Source organism: Hyla sarda, chromosome 1, assembly GCF_029499605.1.
Source record: "Hyla sarda isolate aHylSar1 chromosome 1, aHylSar1.hap1, whole genome shotgun sequence".
Classification (NCBI taxonomy): Eukaryota; Metazoa; Chordata; class Amphibia; order Anura; family Hylidae; genus Hyla; species Hyla sarda.
Window position 1 is genome coordinate 451,262,545 of NC_079189.1, and position 19,213 is coordinate 451,281,757.

Below are 19,213 nucleotides of genomic sequence, written 5' to 3' on the forward strand. Positions count from 1 at the left end.
AGCTGGCCGGGACCTGCCGCACTGCCGGGAGTGAAGTTCACTTCACTCCCGGCAGTTTAACCCTTACAGCCGCGGTCAGAAGTGACCACGCGCTGTAAGGAGTTCTGACAGAGGGAGGGGGCTCCCTCTGTCTCTCCTGCAGCACCCCGGAGCATCACGGGGTGCTGCTGCATACCTGGGCAGCCGGGGGTCCTACAAAGACCCCCAGGTCTGCCCTGGGTATTGCCTGTAGGACGTGCCAGAGGCACTTCCTAATATGCTGCCTGCTAGTGAAAACTGGCAGGCAGCATATAACTGCAATGTAGTATTCCAAAGCATTAAAAAGTGTAAAAATTTATAAAATAAAAGTGTAAAAATAAAAAAAATTGTAATAAAAGTGTAAAAAAGAAAAAAAAATTATATATATATATATATATATATATATATATATATATATATATATATATGTTAAAAATACATTTATTAAATGAATCTAATAAAAAAAAAAGCATAATGTGTAGGATCGCATTGGCGGACATATGCAGCATGTATGTAATATGCTGCGGATGTCCACCATGTGATCCTACACATTATGCAGCAGTCATGGTAATGAGCTCCCTGCTGTGGCTGGGTAGCTTTGTGTGTCCACTCATAGCGGCGGATTTCCCGCCAGCAGTCATGAGCGGACACACTGAGCTACCCAGCCGCAGCAGTGATGGATATATTCGCCATGAGCGGGTGCTTATTCCCACAACATGGCGGATATATCCATCAGGAGCCTTAACTGTCACAGACAGACGCGTTATACCGCCAGCCGACCAAGGACCAATCAGAGAGGTCCCTGGTCCAGCCAATAACTTCTAGGGGTGCGGTATATAAATGGGGTCACTTGTGGGGGTGGGGGTACTGTTCTGCCCTGAAAGCCAAATGGCGCTCCTCTCCTTCTGAGTCCTACCACACGGCCAAGGAACCATATATGGCCAAAGCGGGGGTATTTCTGAACATGGGACAAGCAGCTAAATAAAATATAGGGTGCATTTCTTTCAATATCAGAAATGATGTACAAAAAATATGCCCCCCAAATGATGCATTTGTGAAAAATTGCAAATTTGAATTTTTAACACTGACTTTGTAATAATTCCTGCCAAAAAACTATAGTGTTAAAATACTCACTGTACCCCCTAACAAATACCTTGAGGGGTCTAGTTTTTAAAATGGGGTCATTTGGGGGGGGTGTTCCTATGTTCTACTACCTTTTAATTTCTGCAAACCTTGCATAGCACACAAAAAAAGATGCACTTTTCAAATTTTCTAAATTTCAAGTTAAATTGTTAGGCTTCTAACTAATTTAAAATGTTAATGAATAACAAAAAAATGATGTCAAAATAAAGTAGACATCTGAAAGTATAAGTTTCATAAACTATTTGGTCAGTAAGTATAAATATATGCAACCTATTAATGTTAAAATAGCAAAAAAATCTTAATTTTTTGTAAAAATTTCATGATTTTTTACATTGTAAAAAAAAACTACAAATGATATCGGCTTACTTTTACTATGTACATGAAGGACAACTTGTGACAAAAAAACAATGTCAGAATTATCGTGATTGGCAAAACGTTACCAGAGTTATTCTCTAATAAAGACAGACATCCCCGATTTGAAAAAACAGGCCTGGTCTTTCAGGGGCGTAGAGGTTTATTTGTATTGGTCCTTAAGGGGTTAAGGACAGAGCCCTTTTTCACCTCAAGGACTGAGCCCTTTTTTTGCAATTCTGACCACTGTCACTTTATGCATTAATAACTCTAGGAGGCTTTTACTGATTATTCTGATTCCGAGATTTTTTTTTTGTGACCTATTCTACTTTAACACAGTGGTAAATTTTCGTCGTTATTTTCATCCTTTCTTGGTGAAAAATCTGAAAATTTCATGACAATTTGGCATTTTTCTAACTTTGAAACTCTCTGCTTGTAAGGAAAATGGATATTCCAAATACATTTTATATTGATTCACATATACAATATGTCTACTTTATATTTGCATCATAAAGTTGACATGTTGTTACTTTTGGAAGACACCAGAGGGCTTCAAAGTTCAGCAGCTATTTTCAAATTTTTCACAAAATTTTCAAAATCTGAATTATTCAGGGACCAGTTCAGTTTTCAAGTGGATTTGAGGGGTCTTCATATTAGAAATACCCCATAAATTACCCCATTTTAAAAACTGCGCCCCCAAAGTATTCAAAATGACATTCTCTCGAGTAAGGAAATGCCTCATATGTGGATGTCAAGCGCTCTGTGGGTGCACTACAAGGCTCAGAAGGGAAGGAGCAACAATGGGATTTTGGAGAGTGAGTTTTCTGAAATGGCTTTTGGGGGGCATTTCACATTTAGGAAGCCCCTACGGTGCCAGAACAGCCAAAAAAAACAACATGGCATACTATTTTGGAAACTACACCCCTCAAGCAACCTAACAAGGGGTCCACTGAGCCTTAACACCCCACAGGTGTTTGACGACATTTTGTTAAAGTCTGATGTGTAAATGAATTTTTTTATTTATTTTTTTCACTAAAATGATGGTTTTCCCCCAAATTTTACATTTTTACAAGGGGTTATAGGAGAAAATGCCTCTAAAATGTTGTAACCCCATCTCTTCTGAGTATGGAAATACCACATGTGTTGACGTCAAGTGCTCTGCAGGCGCACTAAAATGCTCAGAAAAGAAGAAGTCACATTTAGCTTTTGCTGAAATGGTTTTTGGGGGGCATGTTGCATTTAGGAAGCCCCTTATGGTGCCAGAACAGCAAAAAAAAAAAAAAAACACATGGCATATTATTTTGGAAACTACACCCCTCAAGGAACGTAACAAGGGGTACAGTGAGCCTTAACACCCCACAGGTGCTAGACAAATTTCCGCTAAAGTTGGACGTGAAAATTAAAAATTTGATTTTTCTTCACTAAAATGCTGGTGTTACCCCAAATTTTTCATTTTCACAAGGGGTAACTGGAGGAAAAGCTTCCCAAAATGTGTAATCCCATTTCTTCTGAGTATGGAAATACCCCATATGTGGATATAAAGTGCTCTGCGGGCAAACTACAATGCGAGCGCCATTGAGCTTTTGGTGAGAGAATTTGGTTGGAATAGAAGTGGGAGGCCATGTGCATTTACAAAGCCCCTCGTAGTTCCTATTCTCCCTTGTGAAAATGAAAAATGTAGGTTAACAACAGCTTTTTTTTATTTCGCATCCAACTTTAACGAAAATTTGTCAAACACCTGTGGAGTGTTAAGGCTCACTATACCCCTTGTTACATTCCGTGAGGGGTGTAGTTTCCAAAATGGGGTCACATCTGGTTATTTATTGTTTTGCGTTTATGTCGGAACCGCTGTAAAATAATCCACCCCTGTGCAAATCACCAATTTAGACCTCAAATGTACATGGCGCTCTCACTCCTGGGCCATGTTGTGCGCCCGCAGAGCACTTTATGCCCACATATGGGGTAGTCCTGTACTCAGGAGAAATTGCGTTACAAATTTTGGGGGTCTTTTTTTTTTTTTTTTTTTTACACTAACATGCTGGTGTAGACCCCAACTTTACCTTTTCATAAGGGGTAAAAGGAGAAAAAGCTCCCCAAAATTTGTAACGCAATTTCTCCTGAGTACGGAAATACCCCATATGTGGCCCTAAACAGTTTCCTTGAAATACGACAGGACTCCGAAGTGAGAGAGCGCCATGTGCATTTGAGGCCTAAATTGGGGATTTGAATCTGCCACAAAAATACCCTACAGAAGTGTTTCCCAAACAGGGTGTCTCCAGCTGTTGCAAAACTCCCAGCATGCCTTGACAGTCAATGTACTGTGAGTTCTTGTTTTTCAACTGCTGGAGGCTCCGTTTTGTAAACAGTGCCGTACGAGTTTATTTTTTATTTATTTTTTGTTGGGGGGGAAAGGGGGGGGACTGTGTAGTGGTATGTAGTGTTTTAAGTTTTATTTTGTGTAGTATAGTGTTTTTAGGGTTCATTCAGATGTGCGGGTTTACAGTGAGTTTCTCGCTGGGAGTTTGAGCTGCGGCGGAAAATTTGCTGCATCTCAAACTTGCAGCAGAAAACTCGCTGTAAACCCACTCGTGTGAATGTACCCTGTACATTCACATGGGGGGGGGGGGGGGGGGGGCACAAACCTCCAGCTGTTGCAAAACTACAACTCCCAGCATTCACTGACAGACCATACATGCTGGGAGTAGTAGTTATGCAACAGCTGGAGGCACATTGGTTGCGAAACACTGAGTTTGTTACTTAACTGTTTTGCAACCAGTGTGCCTCAAGCTGTTGCAAATCTAGAACTCCCAGCATGTACGGTCTCTCAGTGCATGCTGGGAGTTGTATTTTTGCAACAGCTGGAGGCACACTGGTTGCAAAACACTCAGTTAGGTAACAAACTCTGTTTCCCAACCAATGTGTATCCAGCTGTTGCAAAACTGCAACAATCAGCATGCATTGACAGTCGAAGGGCATGCTGAGAGTTGTAGTTTTGCAATAGCTGGAGGCACACTGCTACAACTTCCAGCATGCACTTTGGTAGTGTGTCCATGTTGGGAGTTGTAGTTATGCAACAGCTGGAAGCACACTTTTTCATAGAAAAAAATGTGCCTCCAGCGGTTGCATAACTACAGCCCCCAGAATCCACAGACTAGCAAAGGGCATGCTGGGAGTTGTATTTGGAACTCCAGCTGTTGCATAACTACAACTCCCAGCATGCCCTTTGGCTTTGCATGCTGAGAGTTGGTGCTAAGCAACAGCAGGTGAACAGGCCTCAGCTCCTGCTTTATCCTGCCACCGGGACCACCGCCGCTGCTGCCACCAATCCTGCAGCTCCTGTCGCCGCCACCGCACCAGAGGGGACCCCCACCGGACCAGGGCAAGGTAGGAGACCCCAGTCGACCCTGATCGCCGCTATGATCGCCGTCCCGATCACCGGCCAGCATGGTTGTGATTGGTCAGTTGTTCCAACCAATCAATCACATGATCGTGAGGCGACACCCATGCCACGTCCCTCCTGCTGGGTAAGGGTGAGCCCCATTCACCCTTTTTTTCCGGGTCACCAGAGACCCGATTGACCCCGCATAGCCACAAATCGCCAGTCTGAATTGACATGGGGGGACCCCCCTGGGGTTTGCACGGGCTGCCTGCTGATAGATATCAGCAGTCACCCCGGTCCAGTCCCTGCCCGGCGAGCGGGGGGGACTGGAATTCCCACGAGCGTACCCATATGCCCTCAGTCCTTAAGGAATTTGAAACGGGGGGCGAATGGATACACCTGGCGTCCTTAAGGGGTTAAGCCAGTACAAGTCCGGGCCTGTCTGAAGTTTGCTAGAGAGCATTTGGATGATCCAGAAGAGGATTGGGAGAATGTCATATGGTCAGATGAAACCAAAGTAGAACTTTTTGGTAGAAACTCAACTCGTCGTGTTTGGAGAAGAAAGAATGCCAAGTTGCATCCAAAGAACACCATACATACTGTGAAGCCTGGGGGTGGAAACATCATGCTTTGGGGCTGTTTTTCTGCCAAGGGATCAGGACGACTGATCCGTGTAAAGGAAAGAATGAATGGGGCCATGTATAGTGAGATTTTTAGTGAAAACCTCCCTCCATCAGCAAGGGCATTGAAGATGAAACGTGGATGGGTCTTTCAGCATGACAATGATCCCAAACACAGTGCCCGAGCAATGAAGGAGTGGCTTAGTAAGAAGAATTTCAAGGTCCTGGAGTAGCCTAGCCAGTCTCCAGATCTCAACCCCATAGAAAACCTTTGGAGGGAGTTGGAAGTCCATGTTGCCCTGCGACAGCCCCTAAACATCACTGCTCTAGAGGAGATCTGCATGGAGGAATGGGCCAAAATACCAGCAACAGTGTGTGAAAACCTTGTGAAGACTTCCAGAAAACGATTGACCTCAGTATTGAGATTACATTTTCTTACTGAGCAAATACTTTTCACCATAATTTGCAAATAAATTCTTTAAAAATCAGAAAATGTGATTTTATGGATTTTTTTTTTCTCATTCTGTGTCTCATAGTTGAGGTATACCTATGATAAAAATTACAGGTCTTTCTCATCTTTTTACGTGGGAGAACTTACACTGTATGAAACATTTTACATTTTTTGGAATATGATGTGACAAAGAAGCATCAATTTTGGACTTTTTTATTTATTGATTTATTTTTTTATGTTAACACCATCCACCATACAGGATCAACAACATTATATTTTGATAATTCGGACATTTACGCACGCGGCGGTACCAAATATGTTTATTCATTAAAGAATATCTGCAGCGTGATTAACACTTATCCCCTATCCACAGGATAGGGGATAAGTGCTTGATCGCGGGGGGTCCGACCACTGGGACCCCCTGTGACCTCTTGTACGGGGCCGCGGCTGTCCCGTGCAGGGGGCGTGCCAGCCGCAGCATGACATTGCTCTATGGGAGAGGCGGGGGGGGCAGCGTTCGTGCCTCCCCGCCTCCCCCAATAGAACTGTATGGGGACGGGGAGGAGACGGGGCGTCACCGTCGACCTCTAGGTCGACGCTACGCGCCTTAGCGCTCACTAATGGCGCTAATGGCGGCGCCCCATTAGGGAGATCGCGGGGGGGGGGGGGGTCCCAGCGGTCGGACCCCCGCCATCAAACACTTATCCCCTATCTTGTAGATAGGGGATAAGTGTATATTACGCTGCAGTTGTCCTTTAAATTTTTTTATACTTTCTGGGGGTAAAATGGAAAAAAAAATGATGATGGCCCTTGACTCGAACCCACACCATACCATGCACCCCCCCACCCCCCCTTCCCCAGATTTCAGTACTCCCTAAAAGTTATAGGGGTCAGAAGAGGACAAGTTTAAGTATACAAATTTTCATACAAAAAAAATAGTATGGACTTACAGAGTAAAGATAATGGCCCAGATTTATCAAACTGTGTGATGAAAGAAAAAGTGGAGTGATTTTTTCCCACAGCAAACAATCATAGCTCAGCTAACGAGCTCTCGTAAAGTGAAAGCTGAGCTGTGATTGGTTGCTCACTCCACTTTTACTCTCACATAGTGTGATAAAACTGGGTCAATGTGTTTTACAGCAAAGTGCAGGAACAGAAGCCCCCAAAATTTGCAAAATGACAGTTTTTTTTTCCATTTTGCCCCTCAAATAATTTTTTTATGTTTAGCTTTTACCATAGATTTTGCGGTAAAATTATTGATGTCATTGCAAAGTACAATTAAAGGCACAAAAACCAAGATCTTATATGGATCTGTAGGTGTAAAATTGAAAGTGTTATGATTATTAGAAGGCAAGGAAGAAAAATCAAAAGTGCAAAAATGAAAAACCCGTTTTTTGGTGCAGACATGCTACTTTAGAAAACCATAAGTCTATTTGCCCTAAGTTAATACAGTAAATCCTAAATATACTGCACATTTAATTTTTATTTTGAGTCTTCCATTTATTTTAACAGCATTTTCTTCATTCACATACGACAAAAATATGTACACAAAAATTAATTAATTAGTTACCTCCGGCTTCTGGTCTAGGAGCGGCAGCATTTCCTACCGTACGTCCTCGTCCAACAAGATTTGTATCCCCAGAAGCTTTATTGTCAGGCTGATGCCCAGGAACGACTGTCTGCGAATACAAAACATTGATAAAATTTTATCATAGGACTATAAAAATAAAAAATTATTATTAATTAACTCCTTAAGGACCCAGCCCATTTTCATCTTAAGGACCCGAGCATTTTTTGCAAATCTGACCACTGTAAGGACTCAGTGTTTCAGTTTTTGCATTTTTTCCTCCTTACCTTTTATAAAAGAGGATTTTTTTGTACTCACTGTAAAATCTCTTTCTCGTAGCCTTCATTGGGGGACACTGAACTGATGGGCATATGCTCTTGCCACTAGGAGGCGCTGAGACTAGGAAAAAGAAAAGTCGGCACCTCCCCGGCAGGATATACCCGCCCTCCTGCAGTGAGGTAACCAGTTTTGTCACAAAGCAGTAGGAGAAACCAACGAGGAATTACATAGTTACATAGTTAGTATGGTTGAAAAAAGAAATACGTCCATCAAGTCCAACCAGGGAATTGAAGGGAAGGGTGTAAGGGGATAAGGGGAAGGGATGTAGTTTTATAATTCTGCATAAGCATGTTATGTTATTTTGTTCCAGGAATTTATCTAACCCTGCGTCCGAAGGACCCCGAAAGGAATCCCGGAGAACATAAGAAAACAGAACGAAGAAGAAATGGGTGGGTGCGGTGTCCCCCAATGAAGGCTACGAGAAAGAGATTTTACGGTGAGTACAAAAAAAATCTCCTTTTCTCGGTCACTCTTCATTGGGGGACACCGTACTGATGGGACATACCAAAGCAGTCCATTAGGGTGGGAAAAATACAACCAACAGAGAAAAAGAGCCAGCCCCGACTGGACTCGCATGTCCGCAAGGCCAGCGGACGAGCCCCCAGGTCGGAGACACCCCCGGCCCAGAAATGAGCTTCGGAAGATCTCCCGTCCAAGGAGATGGACCCGGACGCGAAGTGAAAATCCGTCCTCTGTAGAGACCCAAGGCACCCGGGCCATAGGGAGAGACAAGAAAATAAGGAAAAGGGGAACAGATGTCCACAAAAAAACTCTCTCTCGGCGAAAACTGCCCGAAGGAAGTGAAGGGCGCAGAACAGAATACCACCCCAACTAACGGATCGCAGAGGAGTCGGGGCCGGGCCGCTACAAATGTCCAAGACCTGGACCATCGCCAAGACTCAAGGAAACGGAAAGCCGCCTGCAAAGAAGGCACACCGCCGCGTCGAAGGACAGAATCCCCACAAGGGGACCAACAGTGATAGATAACAATCGTCCGGTAGACCAGAGCAGCCTTAAGAAGGTCCCGACAGAACTGGAATGGAGGGAGAATCAAAGAGGACCTAGTTGGGACTCCCAGGGTCTGGGCATAGGAAGGCGTACTCCAGAACTGTGGTGTCAATGCAGTACGACCGACACAGACCAAAAGGAAGAAGGACACGCCCCCACTAGGGAGAGCACTAAGCTGTGAAATGGACAGAAGCACACAAGCCTAGGTAGGAAAAACCTGTGAAATGCACTTCAGCAAAAATAAAATATGCCCCTCAAAAGAGGGAAAAATAAGGGTGGTCTGATGACAACACAAAAACAGACCCACGACAAGCACCCAGGTCCGAGGAGCAGGGAAGCAAAGACTGGGTGAACGAAACCCCCAGGCTCCAGCGGCAACCCTCGCCGCATGGAGGAGCCACCTTGCGACCCAAGAGGGATCTGAAACTCCGCCCACTGAAGCTGGGCAACAAATACAAGACATGCTGAGGGTCATTCCAGACAGTGACCAGTAGGCACCTGAGTCACTCCGAACAGGGACCCCGGAAGGAACACCAGGAAAAACATGGAGGGGCTGAACCGACAGGCGCCCCCGCAGGCCCCATGTCAGAGCAGGGGTGCACACCCACCACGGAACCGCTGAAATGAACCAAGCCAAAGGAAGGAGAGCTCTACTCCTACAAAGCGGTCCCAGCATACGTGGGAACACAGACCTGGGGACCCCACGAAAAAACAGTGACGTACCAAGACTGCAGACACTGAGAAAACAAAGACCTCCACGGGAGCAGCAGAAAGGGAGAAATGCCCCAGCAGACCAACAGTGCAACTCAAGAAGTAAAACAGAGCGATGCTACTGTTGCCGCAAAACAAGAACAATGGTCCCCAGAACCCAAATGTACACACTGCGCGGGACCGCACCTGGAAGAGAGACACCGAACAACAGCTGCCGTAGCAGCTGAATGGAGGTGACCAGGTGGATTAGAACACCAAGCGGACAGTCTGGCCACGTGGCAAGGAGACCGTGGCCACGTCGGGTCCCGCACACGGAAACACAGTGGAGAGATACCAGCCGTAGGCATGCAGAGAGGGACCTGGCCAAGCAGGTAACCCTGTAAACTAGTATGTAGCGTATTGTACAAGACACATGAGTCAACACGGAGCGACTCACCTGTAAACTACCATGACAGTGGTGAACTAACGCCCACGGAGTGACAATGCCAGATAGATGACCCTAAGGTGGAAAGACAGGGAGGCCAAGAAACCACGTCCCCTGAGAGAGAGATGGAACCAGTGGAGAGCATCTCTGGCATCCAGTAGAGCGTCCGTGAGACACGTTAGGACAGGGCCAAATAGCACGCCAAACAGCCGAGTATAGGAACTCCAGCCGCAAAAGCAACTGCCGTATGACTGCCGGCAGAAGAAGATATGCAGACAATTGTCTGGCTTACCGGCAAGGGTCCCTAGGGAACAGCGAGTGATTCCACCTGAAACCCCGTACACTAGTGAGGTACCGGAAAACCAGTTGCAGGTGCATCAGTCAAGCTACGCGTAACAGGTGGTGCAGAAACCCTGCATACCATTACCTGGCTTACAGGTATAGGACCATGAAGAAGAGTCACTTCATGGGTACCTCGCTCAACAGTGAAGTACCGGAATTCCGGCCGCCGAAGCCGATACACCAGCTGTATGATGTAGGACAGGCGGTGTAAAAAACCATGCCAACCAGAGTCTGGCCGCCTGGTATCCAAAGCAGACAACTATGCCTCCCATCAGCACCTCACCCAGGAAGTGAGGTACCAAAACTCAAGCCGCACATACAGCAGTCGCTGTAAGTATGACAGACAGGCCCCCATGCAGACACAGTCTAGCCCACTGGCATGGCTCCATCGAAAATCCCTATGCGAACCATCGGCACCTCGCTCAGTAGAGAGGAACTAGAATCCCAGGCGCAGATACATCAGCACTATGGTGTATGACAGGTGGTGTAAGCAACCATGCAGACCACTGTCTGGCCTACTGGCATGGACACACAGAAGACGGCCATGCATCCCATCGGTACCTTGCCCAGTAGGAAGAGACTGGAACTCCAAACGCGGACACCGCAGCCGTTTCAGGTATGACAGACGGTGTAGGCAACCATGCAGACCTCCGTCTGGATTACAGGCATTGAGCCACAGAAAACAACTATTCATAACATCGGCAACTCACTCAACAATGAGGAACAAGAACTCCAGTCATAGATATGTCAGCCGTGAATTAAGGACTATATAGTCCGAAACGCGTCAGCGTTTCTGCTATGATTTTATTCCCCCTTTTTCTTTTGTTCACTTACCTTTTAATGGCTTGAATAAAAATTTGGGATTTTGTCCGTTTTCCTTGGGAGCTGGACCCTGCTCTTCTTCTCTATTCTCAGCCGTGCAGACTCCTGTCTGGCTTCCTGGATGGGTCCGTAGGAGAAAGCGAGCCTTAGAGTCCTTAAGGCACGTCAGGGCAGTTCTACTCACACCGCACCCAGCAGTGGGGTATCGGAACTGCAGGCACAGATACATCAGCCGTAAAACAGGTGACAGACGGCAAAGGAAACCATGCAGATCACTGTCTGGCTTATTGGTATGGGTCCTGAAGACACATTGGATCAGTTCTCCATATACTGCACCGAGCAGGGGGGTATCGGAACTGCAGCCTGACTGGCATGGTTCCCTAGTAGAGAAAGGTTCTGCCTTCGGACACCTCACCCAGCAGAGAGGTACCGATGCGCCAGCCGATAAGGTGGCGGCTGGGAAAAGAGAGACAGGCGAAACGACCATTTGGCACGGATACGAGGTTGTAAATCCTGTCCACACAGGAGCAGTGCGGAGCAGTGCGCTTGAACGCCTGCTAACCGCTCACTGCTCAGGGGATAAGTAGGGAAAACTGTGGAGGGGGGTTCCCGCAGGGCCACTGCTCATGGAGGTCGGCGGCGCTGCTCTGCTATAGAGCGCCGCCGACCCGCCCGATGAAGGGGAGGAGCTAAACACCACCTGTTAACCCGCTCACTGCTAAGTGAAAAATGAGGGAACGGGCAGGGTGGTGGGGGGTGCCCGCAGGGCCGCAGCTCATTGAGGTCGGCGGAGCTGCTCTGCTATAGAGCGCCATCGACCCGCCCGATGAAGGGGCGGAGCTAAACACTGCCTGTTAACCCGCTCACTGCTAAGTGAAAAATGAGGGAACGGGCGAGTGGCGGGGGGTTCCCGCAGGGCCGCAGCTCATTGAGGTCGGCGGAGCTGCTCTGCTCTAGAGCGCCGCCGACCCGCCCGATGAAGGGGCGGAGCTAAACACCGCCTGTTAACCCGCTTACTGCTAAGTGAAAAGTGAGGGAACGGGCCAGGTGGCGGGGGGTTCCCGCAGGGCCACAGCTCATTGAGGTCGGCGGAGCTGCTCTGCTATAGAGCGCCGCCGACCCGCCCCATGAAGGGGCAGAGCTAAGCTCCGGTAAGAGAAGGAGACTGGCCGTGGGAGATGCCCTGCTATGAAGTGAAAGAAGATCAGGCGCGGGCACGGGGAGAAGGAAGCCGGAGTACTGTGCCGCCTGATCCCCGCACCCAGCGCGCATTAGCCATAATCTCCCCGCACACGCTTGAGGGAGCCGCTGCAAAGGGCCGGCGGCTGCCCTCAGTGTAAGGAGAAAAAGCCCCCACACATAAAGGCCCAACATAAAAGACCGAGTCCCCTGTTAGGGGGGGGGGGGGAGGGGGGCCGGAGATGATTAGTCGTATTCCCATCACACCCGCTGAAGGGAGTCGCTGCAGGTGCCGGCGGCTGCCCTCAGAGTACAGAAAATACACAGCCCCCGCATATCAAGACCCCAATAAAAGACCAAGTCCCCTTTTTTGAGGAGATGAGAGGAAGGGGGGGATACATACTCACCTGCAGACACCAGCTTCTTATACGCACCTCAGGCATATCCAACCAGCTTATGGCCACGCAGAGTCATACAAGGCTACTACAGATAGCGGTGCGAGCAGGGGCAGTGGGGGGCCCGGACCCAGGGTATAACCTCCAAGCGCTGGCCGTTGGCGGGAAGGGGTTGACGGTGCATCCATCAATGTCCCGTGCCCCTTAGCCGCATATGGGGAAACAGGCAGCGCCATGCTCCTGTCGCCCCACCTGAAAAAGGAAATAAAAAGGAGTAAAGAAATCTAACTAAACAGCCCTAACTAGAAAATAATAAAAAGACCAGGTCTGGAGCTCCAGACCTGTGTGTCTACCTCCTAAGTGACACTAGAAAAAACTGGTTACCTCACTGCAGGAGGGTAGGTATATCCTGCCGGGGAGGAGCCGACTTTTCTTTTTACTATTGTCAGCGCCTCCTAGTGGCAAGAGCATATACCCATCAGTTCGGTGTCCCCCAATGAAGAGCGACCGAGAAATAATAATCCTTAAAATATCTCACCTAAAAATCCATATGATGGCTTATATTTTGTGCAACCAAATCTACGACGAAACAAAAAAATAAATAATTGTGTGACAAAATTGAAAAGAAAAAAAGCCATTTTGTAGCTTTTGGGCTTCCGTTTCTACACAGAACATTTTTAAATTTTTCGGTAAAAAAAATGACACCTCTTTATCCTGTAGGTCCATACAATTTAAAACCATACCCTACTTATATAGGTTTGATTTTGTCATAACTACATGCACGAATATGTATTTGTTTAAAAATGTACTCTTCTGACCCCTATAACTTTATTTTTCCGCATATGGGGATGTATGAGGGCTCATTTTTGTGCCGTGATCTGAAGCTTTATCGGTACCATTTTTGTTTTGATCTGACTTTTTGATCACCATTGATCGTGCGATTTAACAAACGATATATTTTTATTGTTCAGACATTTACGCATGCGGTGATACCACATATGTGTATATTTATTTTTATTTACATCGTTTTTTTTATGGGTAAGGGGGGGTGATTCCCTATTATTAGGGAAGGGGTTAACTCACATTTATTAACACTTTATTTTAAAAAAACAAATTTGCAATGTTATAACCTCCATTGGGGACTATAACATTGTACACACTGATTTCCTACCCTGATCACTGCCATGCATTAGCATGGCATTGATCAGTGTTATCGCCGCTCGACTGCTCCAGCCTGGATTTCAGGCACGGAGCAGTCATTCGGCGATCGGACGCGCAGGAGGCAGGTAGGGATCCTCCTCGCATCCCGCAAGCTGTTCAGGACACCGCGATTTCACCACTGAACTGCCGAGAAGATTTCGGTTTTACTTCAGGCATCTGAAGGGGTTAATACCAGGTATCACCGTGATCGGTGATGTCCGGTATTTACCGTTGATGGCCACCTGGACCAACCCGAAGTGACCACGTGACCCAGAGTTATATTGTGGGAGCCGGTGCAAGACACAAATATACGTCCTGCGTCGTTAAGGTGTTAAGCATGAATAACTATGGCATGCTTTTTTACCTTTCATTCTGATTCCGAGATACTTTATGTTAGTGGTAAAATTTTTTCGATACTTGCAACATTTCTTGGTGAAAAATTCCCAAATGTTATGAAAAATTTGAAAATTTAGCATTTTTTTACTTTGAAATTCTCTGCTTATAAGGAAAATGGACATCCCAAATAAATTATATATTGATTCACATATACAATATGTCTACTTTATGTTTGCATCATAAAGTTGACATGTCTTTACTTTTGGAAGACATCAGAGGGTTTCAAAGTTCAGCAGCTATTTTCCAATTTCCAATGACGTTACTGAGTGCGCTACCTCCCTGTGGTCCCTGCGTATTTAAAGTTAACGCGGGGCCGCAGAAAAGTAACCGGGACATCCTTGTGTCCCGAAAAAATCTTTTGGCACACAGTGATGTCCTGAATATGACGGGGGAAATTAATCTGGGGGGGGGGGGGGGATTTCACCCCGCACCCAGCATATAAGATGACACCAGGCGTATAACACGACCCCAGACTTTTCAGAACATTTTCCTGGGTTAAAAAGTAGGGATCGATTATCGGTTTGGCCAATATTATCGGCCGATATTCACGATTTTGGACATTATCGGTATCGGCAATTACCTTGCCGATATGCCGATAATGCCCTGCCCCGCCTCCCCGACCAGAGACCGCCGCCTCCCCATTGCCTCACCCATGCCCAGTTTAATAATTACCTGTTCCCGGTGTCCGGTGTCTGAATAGCCAATAACTTATACCGGAATGTCGGTATAAGTTATCAATCTGAAAGGTCACAGATTATCGGTATCCGCCCTAAAAAAAAAATCGATATTGGTCGATCCCTATTAAAAAGTCGTCTTATACAGCGGAAAAGGGAGATTTTTTAACACTTACCGTAAAATCTCTTTCTCGAAGGATCCATTGGGGGACACAGACCGTGGGTGTATGCTGCTGTCTCTAGGAGGTGTGACACTATGGTAATAAAAAAAAAAAAAGTCGGCTCCTCCCAGCAGGATATACCCGCCTCCAGGTCCTGAGCTAATTGGAGAGGACCGACAGGTCAAAGAAGACCCAAAGTGTCCGAGAACCAGAAGAAAAAACACAACTGAACACACCCTCGGACAGAGAACCGAAGAAAAACCCCAAAAAAGGGTGGGAGCTGTGTCCCCCAATGGATCATTCGAGAAAGAGATTTTACGTTAAAAAATATCCTTTTCTCTATCGGCTCCATTGGGGGGGACAGACCGTGGGACGTACCAAAGCCGTACCTTGGGTGGGCAGATAAGCAGTCAGGCAGACAGCCGATCCACTTCCGCCTGCAACACTTAACGGCCCAGACTAGCATCAGCCGATGTGAAGGTATGAACCCTGTAGGACCTCGAGAAAGTGTGCAAAGACAACCAGTTAGCCGCCTTGCAAATCTGCGAGGCCGAGGCTCTGTTCTGGAGAACTCAGGATGCCCCAACAGAACGGGTAGAATGAGCCACAACCCAGAAAGGAGGAATCTTCCCCTTACAGCAATAGACTTCCGAAAAGGCACACCGAATTCACCGAGAAATGGTGGCCTTGGAAGCAGGTTGTCCCTTACGACGACCTTCCGTGAGGACGAAAAAGGAATCACACTGACGAAACGAAGAAGTGACAGAGATAGGACCTAACGGCCCGAACCACATCCAGTTTGTGGAGTAAATGCTCCTTAGGATGAGAAGGAGCGGGACAAAAAGACAGGAGGACAACATCCTCATTGAGATGAAAAGCCGAAACCACCTTAGGCAAAAAGGAAGGATCTGGCCGGAAAACAACCTTGTCCTGGTGAACCACCAGAACGGAGAACGGCAGGAGAGAGCCGCCAATTCAGGCACCCTCCGGATGGAGATGATAGCAACAAGAAACGCCACCTTCCAAGAAAGGAGGCGCAGAGACACCTCTCTAAGGGGCTCAACGGGTGCACCCTGAAGGGCACTCAGAACCAGATTTAAGTCCCAAGGGGGAGAGGGTGACCGGTAAGGAGGGACAGCATGCGCCACTCCTTGAAGGAAGGTCCGGACATGAGAATTAGAAGCCAGAGGACGCTAGAAAAGGAAAGGCCGAAAGCTGACCCTTAAGGGAACTGAGAGACAACCCCAGTTCCAAACCCGACTGCAAAACGAGAGAAGACGGGGAACCAACCAAGTCACAGGAGACAGGACCTGAGCTTCAGACCAGCGAAAATAAGACCGCCAAGTACGGTGGTAAATTTTTGCCGAGGAGGGCTTACGAGCCCTGAGCATGGTGAGAAAGACTTGGGAAGAGAACAAGCGGGCCCTCAAAACTGCGGTATGAACCGCCATGCCATCAAATGCAGCGACTGTAAATTGGGGTGGCAAAGAGGACCCTGTGAGAGCAGGTCTGAACGAAACGGAAGGCGCAGCGGAGCGTCGTCCAGGAGCCTGACTACGTCGGCATACCACGACCTTTGGGGCAAATCTGGAGCTACCAGAATGGCGGAAACATCCTCCGCTTTAAGCTTCCACAGAACTCTGGGAAGGAGCGGAAGGAGAGGGAACAGGTAGGGTAGGGCAAACCCCGCCCAAGGATCACTAGGGCGTCCACGGCTAGAGCTTGAGGGTCCCGGAACATGGAAACAAAAGGAAGGATCTTCCGATTGTGCCGAGACACGAAGAGGTCCACATCTGGAATCCCCCAGAGGTCGCAGACCCCCGGAATAAGAAATGCCGAAATGGCCGGAACCTTGCTTTCCGCCCAGATGAGAATCTTTGTCACCTCGGCCATGGCTACCGAGCTGCGAGAGCCGCCTTGGCGATTGGCCGCGGCATTGTCCGGCTGGACACGGACAGGATGGGCCGAAGCCGAGACTCCCAAAGAAAAAGACAGGGAAGAATCGCCCGTAGTTCCAATATGTTTATAGGAAGAAGGGCTTCTCGGGGAGACCAGAGTCCCTGAACACACCGAACCAGCCCGACAGACTGGCATCCATTGTAACTACCTGCCAGAGAAGGGGAAGAAATGACCTCCCCTGAAGAAGAAGGGGGGAGCGGAGCCACCAGTGCAGAGACTGACCGATCCTGGAGGGAGAACAATCTTGCTATCGAGGGACAGAGGAGATCTGTCCCATCGAGGGAAGAACCGCCAGCTGAAGAGGGCGGTAATGAAGCTGGGCAAACGACCTCCATGTCCGCCACCATCCGACCCAGGACTTTCATACAAGTGCGGATGGAAACTGGGACCTGAGCCCGAAGGGAGCGGACTCCTGACATAAGAGTCAGATTTTTGTACGGCGGAAGGCAAATTCGGGCAGGGGCCGTGTTGAAGTGAAGTCCCAAGAAGATCAGAGACTGGGTGGGAGAGAGGACTGGCTTGTTCTGGTTGACCATCCACCCGAAGCGATCCAGAGTGTGAAGAGTGACATCCACATTCTCCAGAGACTGGGCTCTGGTGGGAGCCTTGATAAGAAGGTCATCCAGGTAGGGTATCACCGAGACTCCCCTCGACCGCAACAGGGCCATCACCGGCGCAAGGATCTTGGTAACGACCCGAGGAGCCGTAGCCAGGCCAATGGGGAGGGCTACAAATTGAAAATGCCCCTCCGGAACCGCAAAGCGGAGATACCCATGATGGCCTGGAAATATTGGCACATGGAGGTAGGCATCCTTGATGTCCACCGAAGGAAGAAACTCCCCTTGTTCTAGGGATGCCACTACCGAACGGAGAGATTCCATTCGGAAGTGGCAGATGAGAAGATGACGGTTGAGACGCTTGAGGTCTAGGATTGGTCGACAGAACCGTCCTTCTTGGGGACCACAAAAAGAATGGAATAGGAACCCCGAAAAACGTTCCCCTGGAGGAAACGGGAACGATAACCCCTTGGAGTAGCAGAGACTGGAGAGCCAATCAAAATTGCTTCGCCAAAGAAGGAGACCGGGGGGCCCGGGATCGAAAAAAGCGATCCCTTGGGAGGGAGGCAAATTTGATTCGGTAACCGTTCGGACACCCGCCACGTCCCTGACCCAGGAGTCCTGAATGGGTGGGTGGTCCAGATGTCTCGAAAAAGTAAGAAGCGACCTCCCACCTGAGAAAAAACTGCGGGTGGGGGCTTCACTTTATGCGGAAGTGGATTTGCAGTTGCCTGATTTGGTTGCAAATCGGCCGAAACGGTTGGTGTCCGACTTCCAAGATGGACGCGCCCAGAATGAGGGAGCCTTCTTGTCCCGCGAAGGCGCCTGCTCAGACCCCTTGCTGGGGCCAAGGGTCCAAAAGGAAGAGGACTTCCTTTAGGAAGTGGAGCAGGCCTTGTTTTGAGGCAACAAGGAACCCTTACCCCCGTCGCCTCAGAGATAATCTCGTCAAGGCGCTTGCCAAAAAGACGGCCACCCGTAAAAGGAAGCTCAGTGAGAGACCCTTTGAGCGGTATCCGTATTCCAAGCTTTAAGCCACATAGAACTGCGGAGAGCAGCTAGGTGACACACAGCAAAAGCAGAACAACGGGCTGACTGCATGGAAGCTGTGCTCAGAAATTCCCCATCTTAGAGCATTGGAGGGACAGAGCAGATAGATTATAGGCACCACTCTGATAGGGCCTTACACCCCCATGTCGAGGCGAAGATGTGAAGAAGCGAAGAGCCAGCTGCTTCAGAGGCAAACTTCGCTAAGGACTCCACCTTCTTGTCCGTGGAATCCATGAAGGCAGCCGCATCTGCCAGTGGCAGTGTAGAAGCCTTAGAGATTCGGGAGATTGGTGGAACCACTGAAGGAGGGGAACCACCTTAGTGACAAGATCCTTGTCAAATGGATAACGTTCTTGAATCCTCTTTATTCCCGGGAACCTCTTGTCTGGATGTTTCCATGCAGATTCCAGAATGCCGTCAAAGTCAGCGTGAGAGCTGAACCTTTGAGGTGCTGGCTTAGCACGATG

General features: G+C 48.0%; 1 protein-coding gene across 3 annotated transcripts in view; it reads right to left on the minus strand.

Annotated features, from left to right (window-relative positions):
- Positions 1–19,213, minus strand: part of PIWIL1 (piwi like RNA-mediated gene silencing 1) — a 394,474-nt gene that overhangs the window by 338,523 nt on the left and 36,738 nt on the right. For all 3 annotated transcript variants that reach the window (XM_056533540.1, XM_056533559.1, XM_056533548.1), the window contains exon 3: positions 7,533–7,641. In XM_056533540.1, coding sequence (XP_056389515.1) covers positions 7,533–7,641 — 109 coding nt within the window. The remainder of the gene's footprint in view (positions 1–7,532; positions 7,642–19,213) is intronic.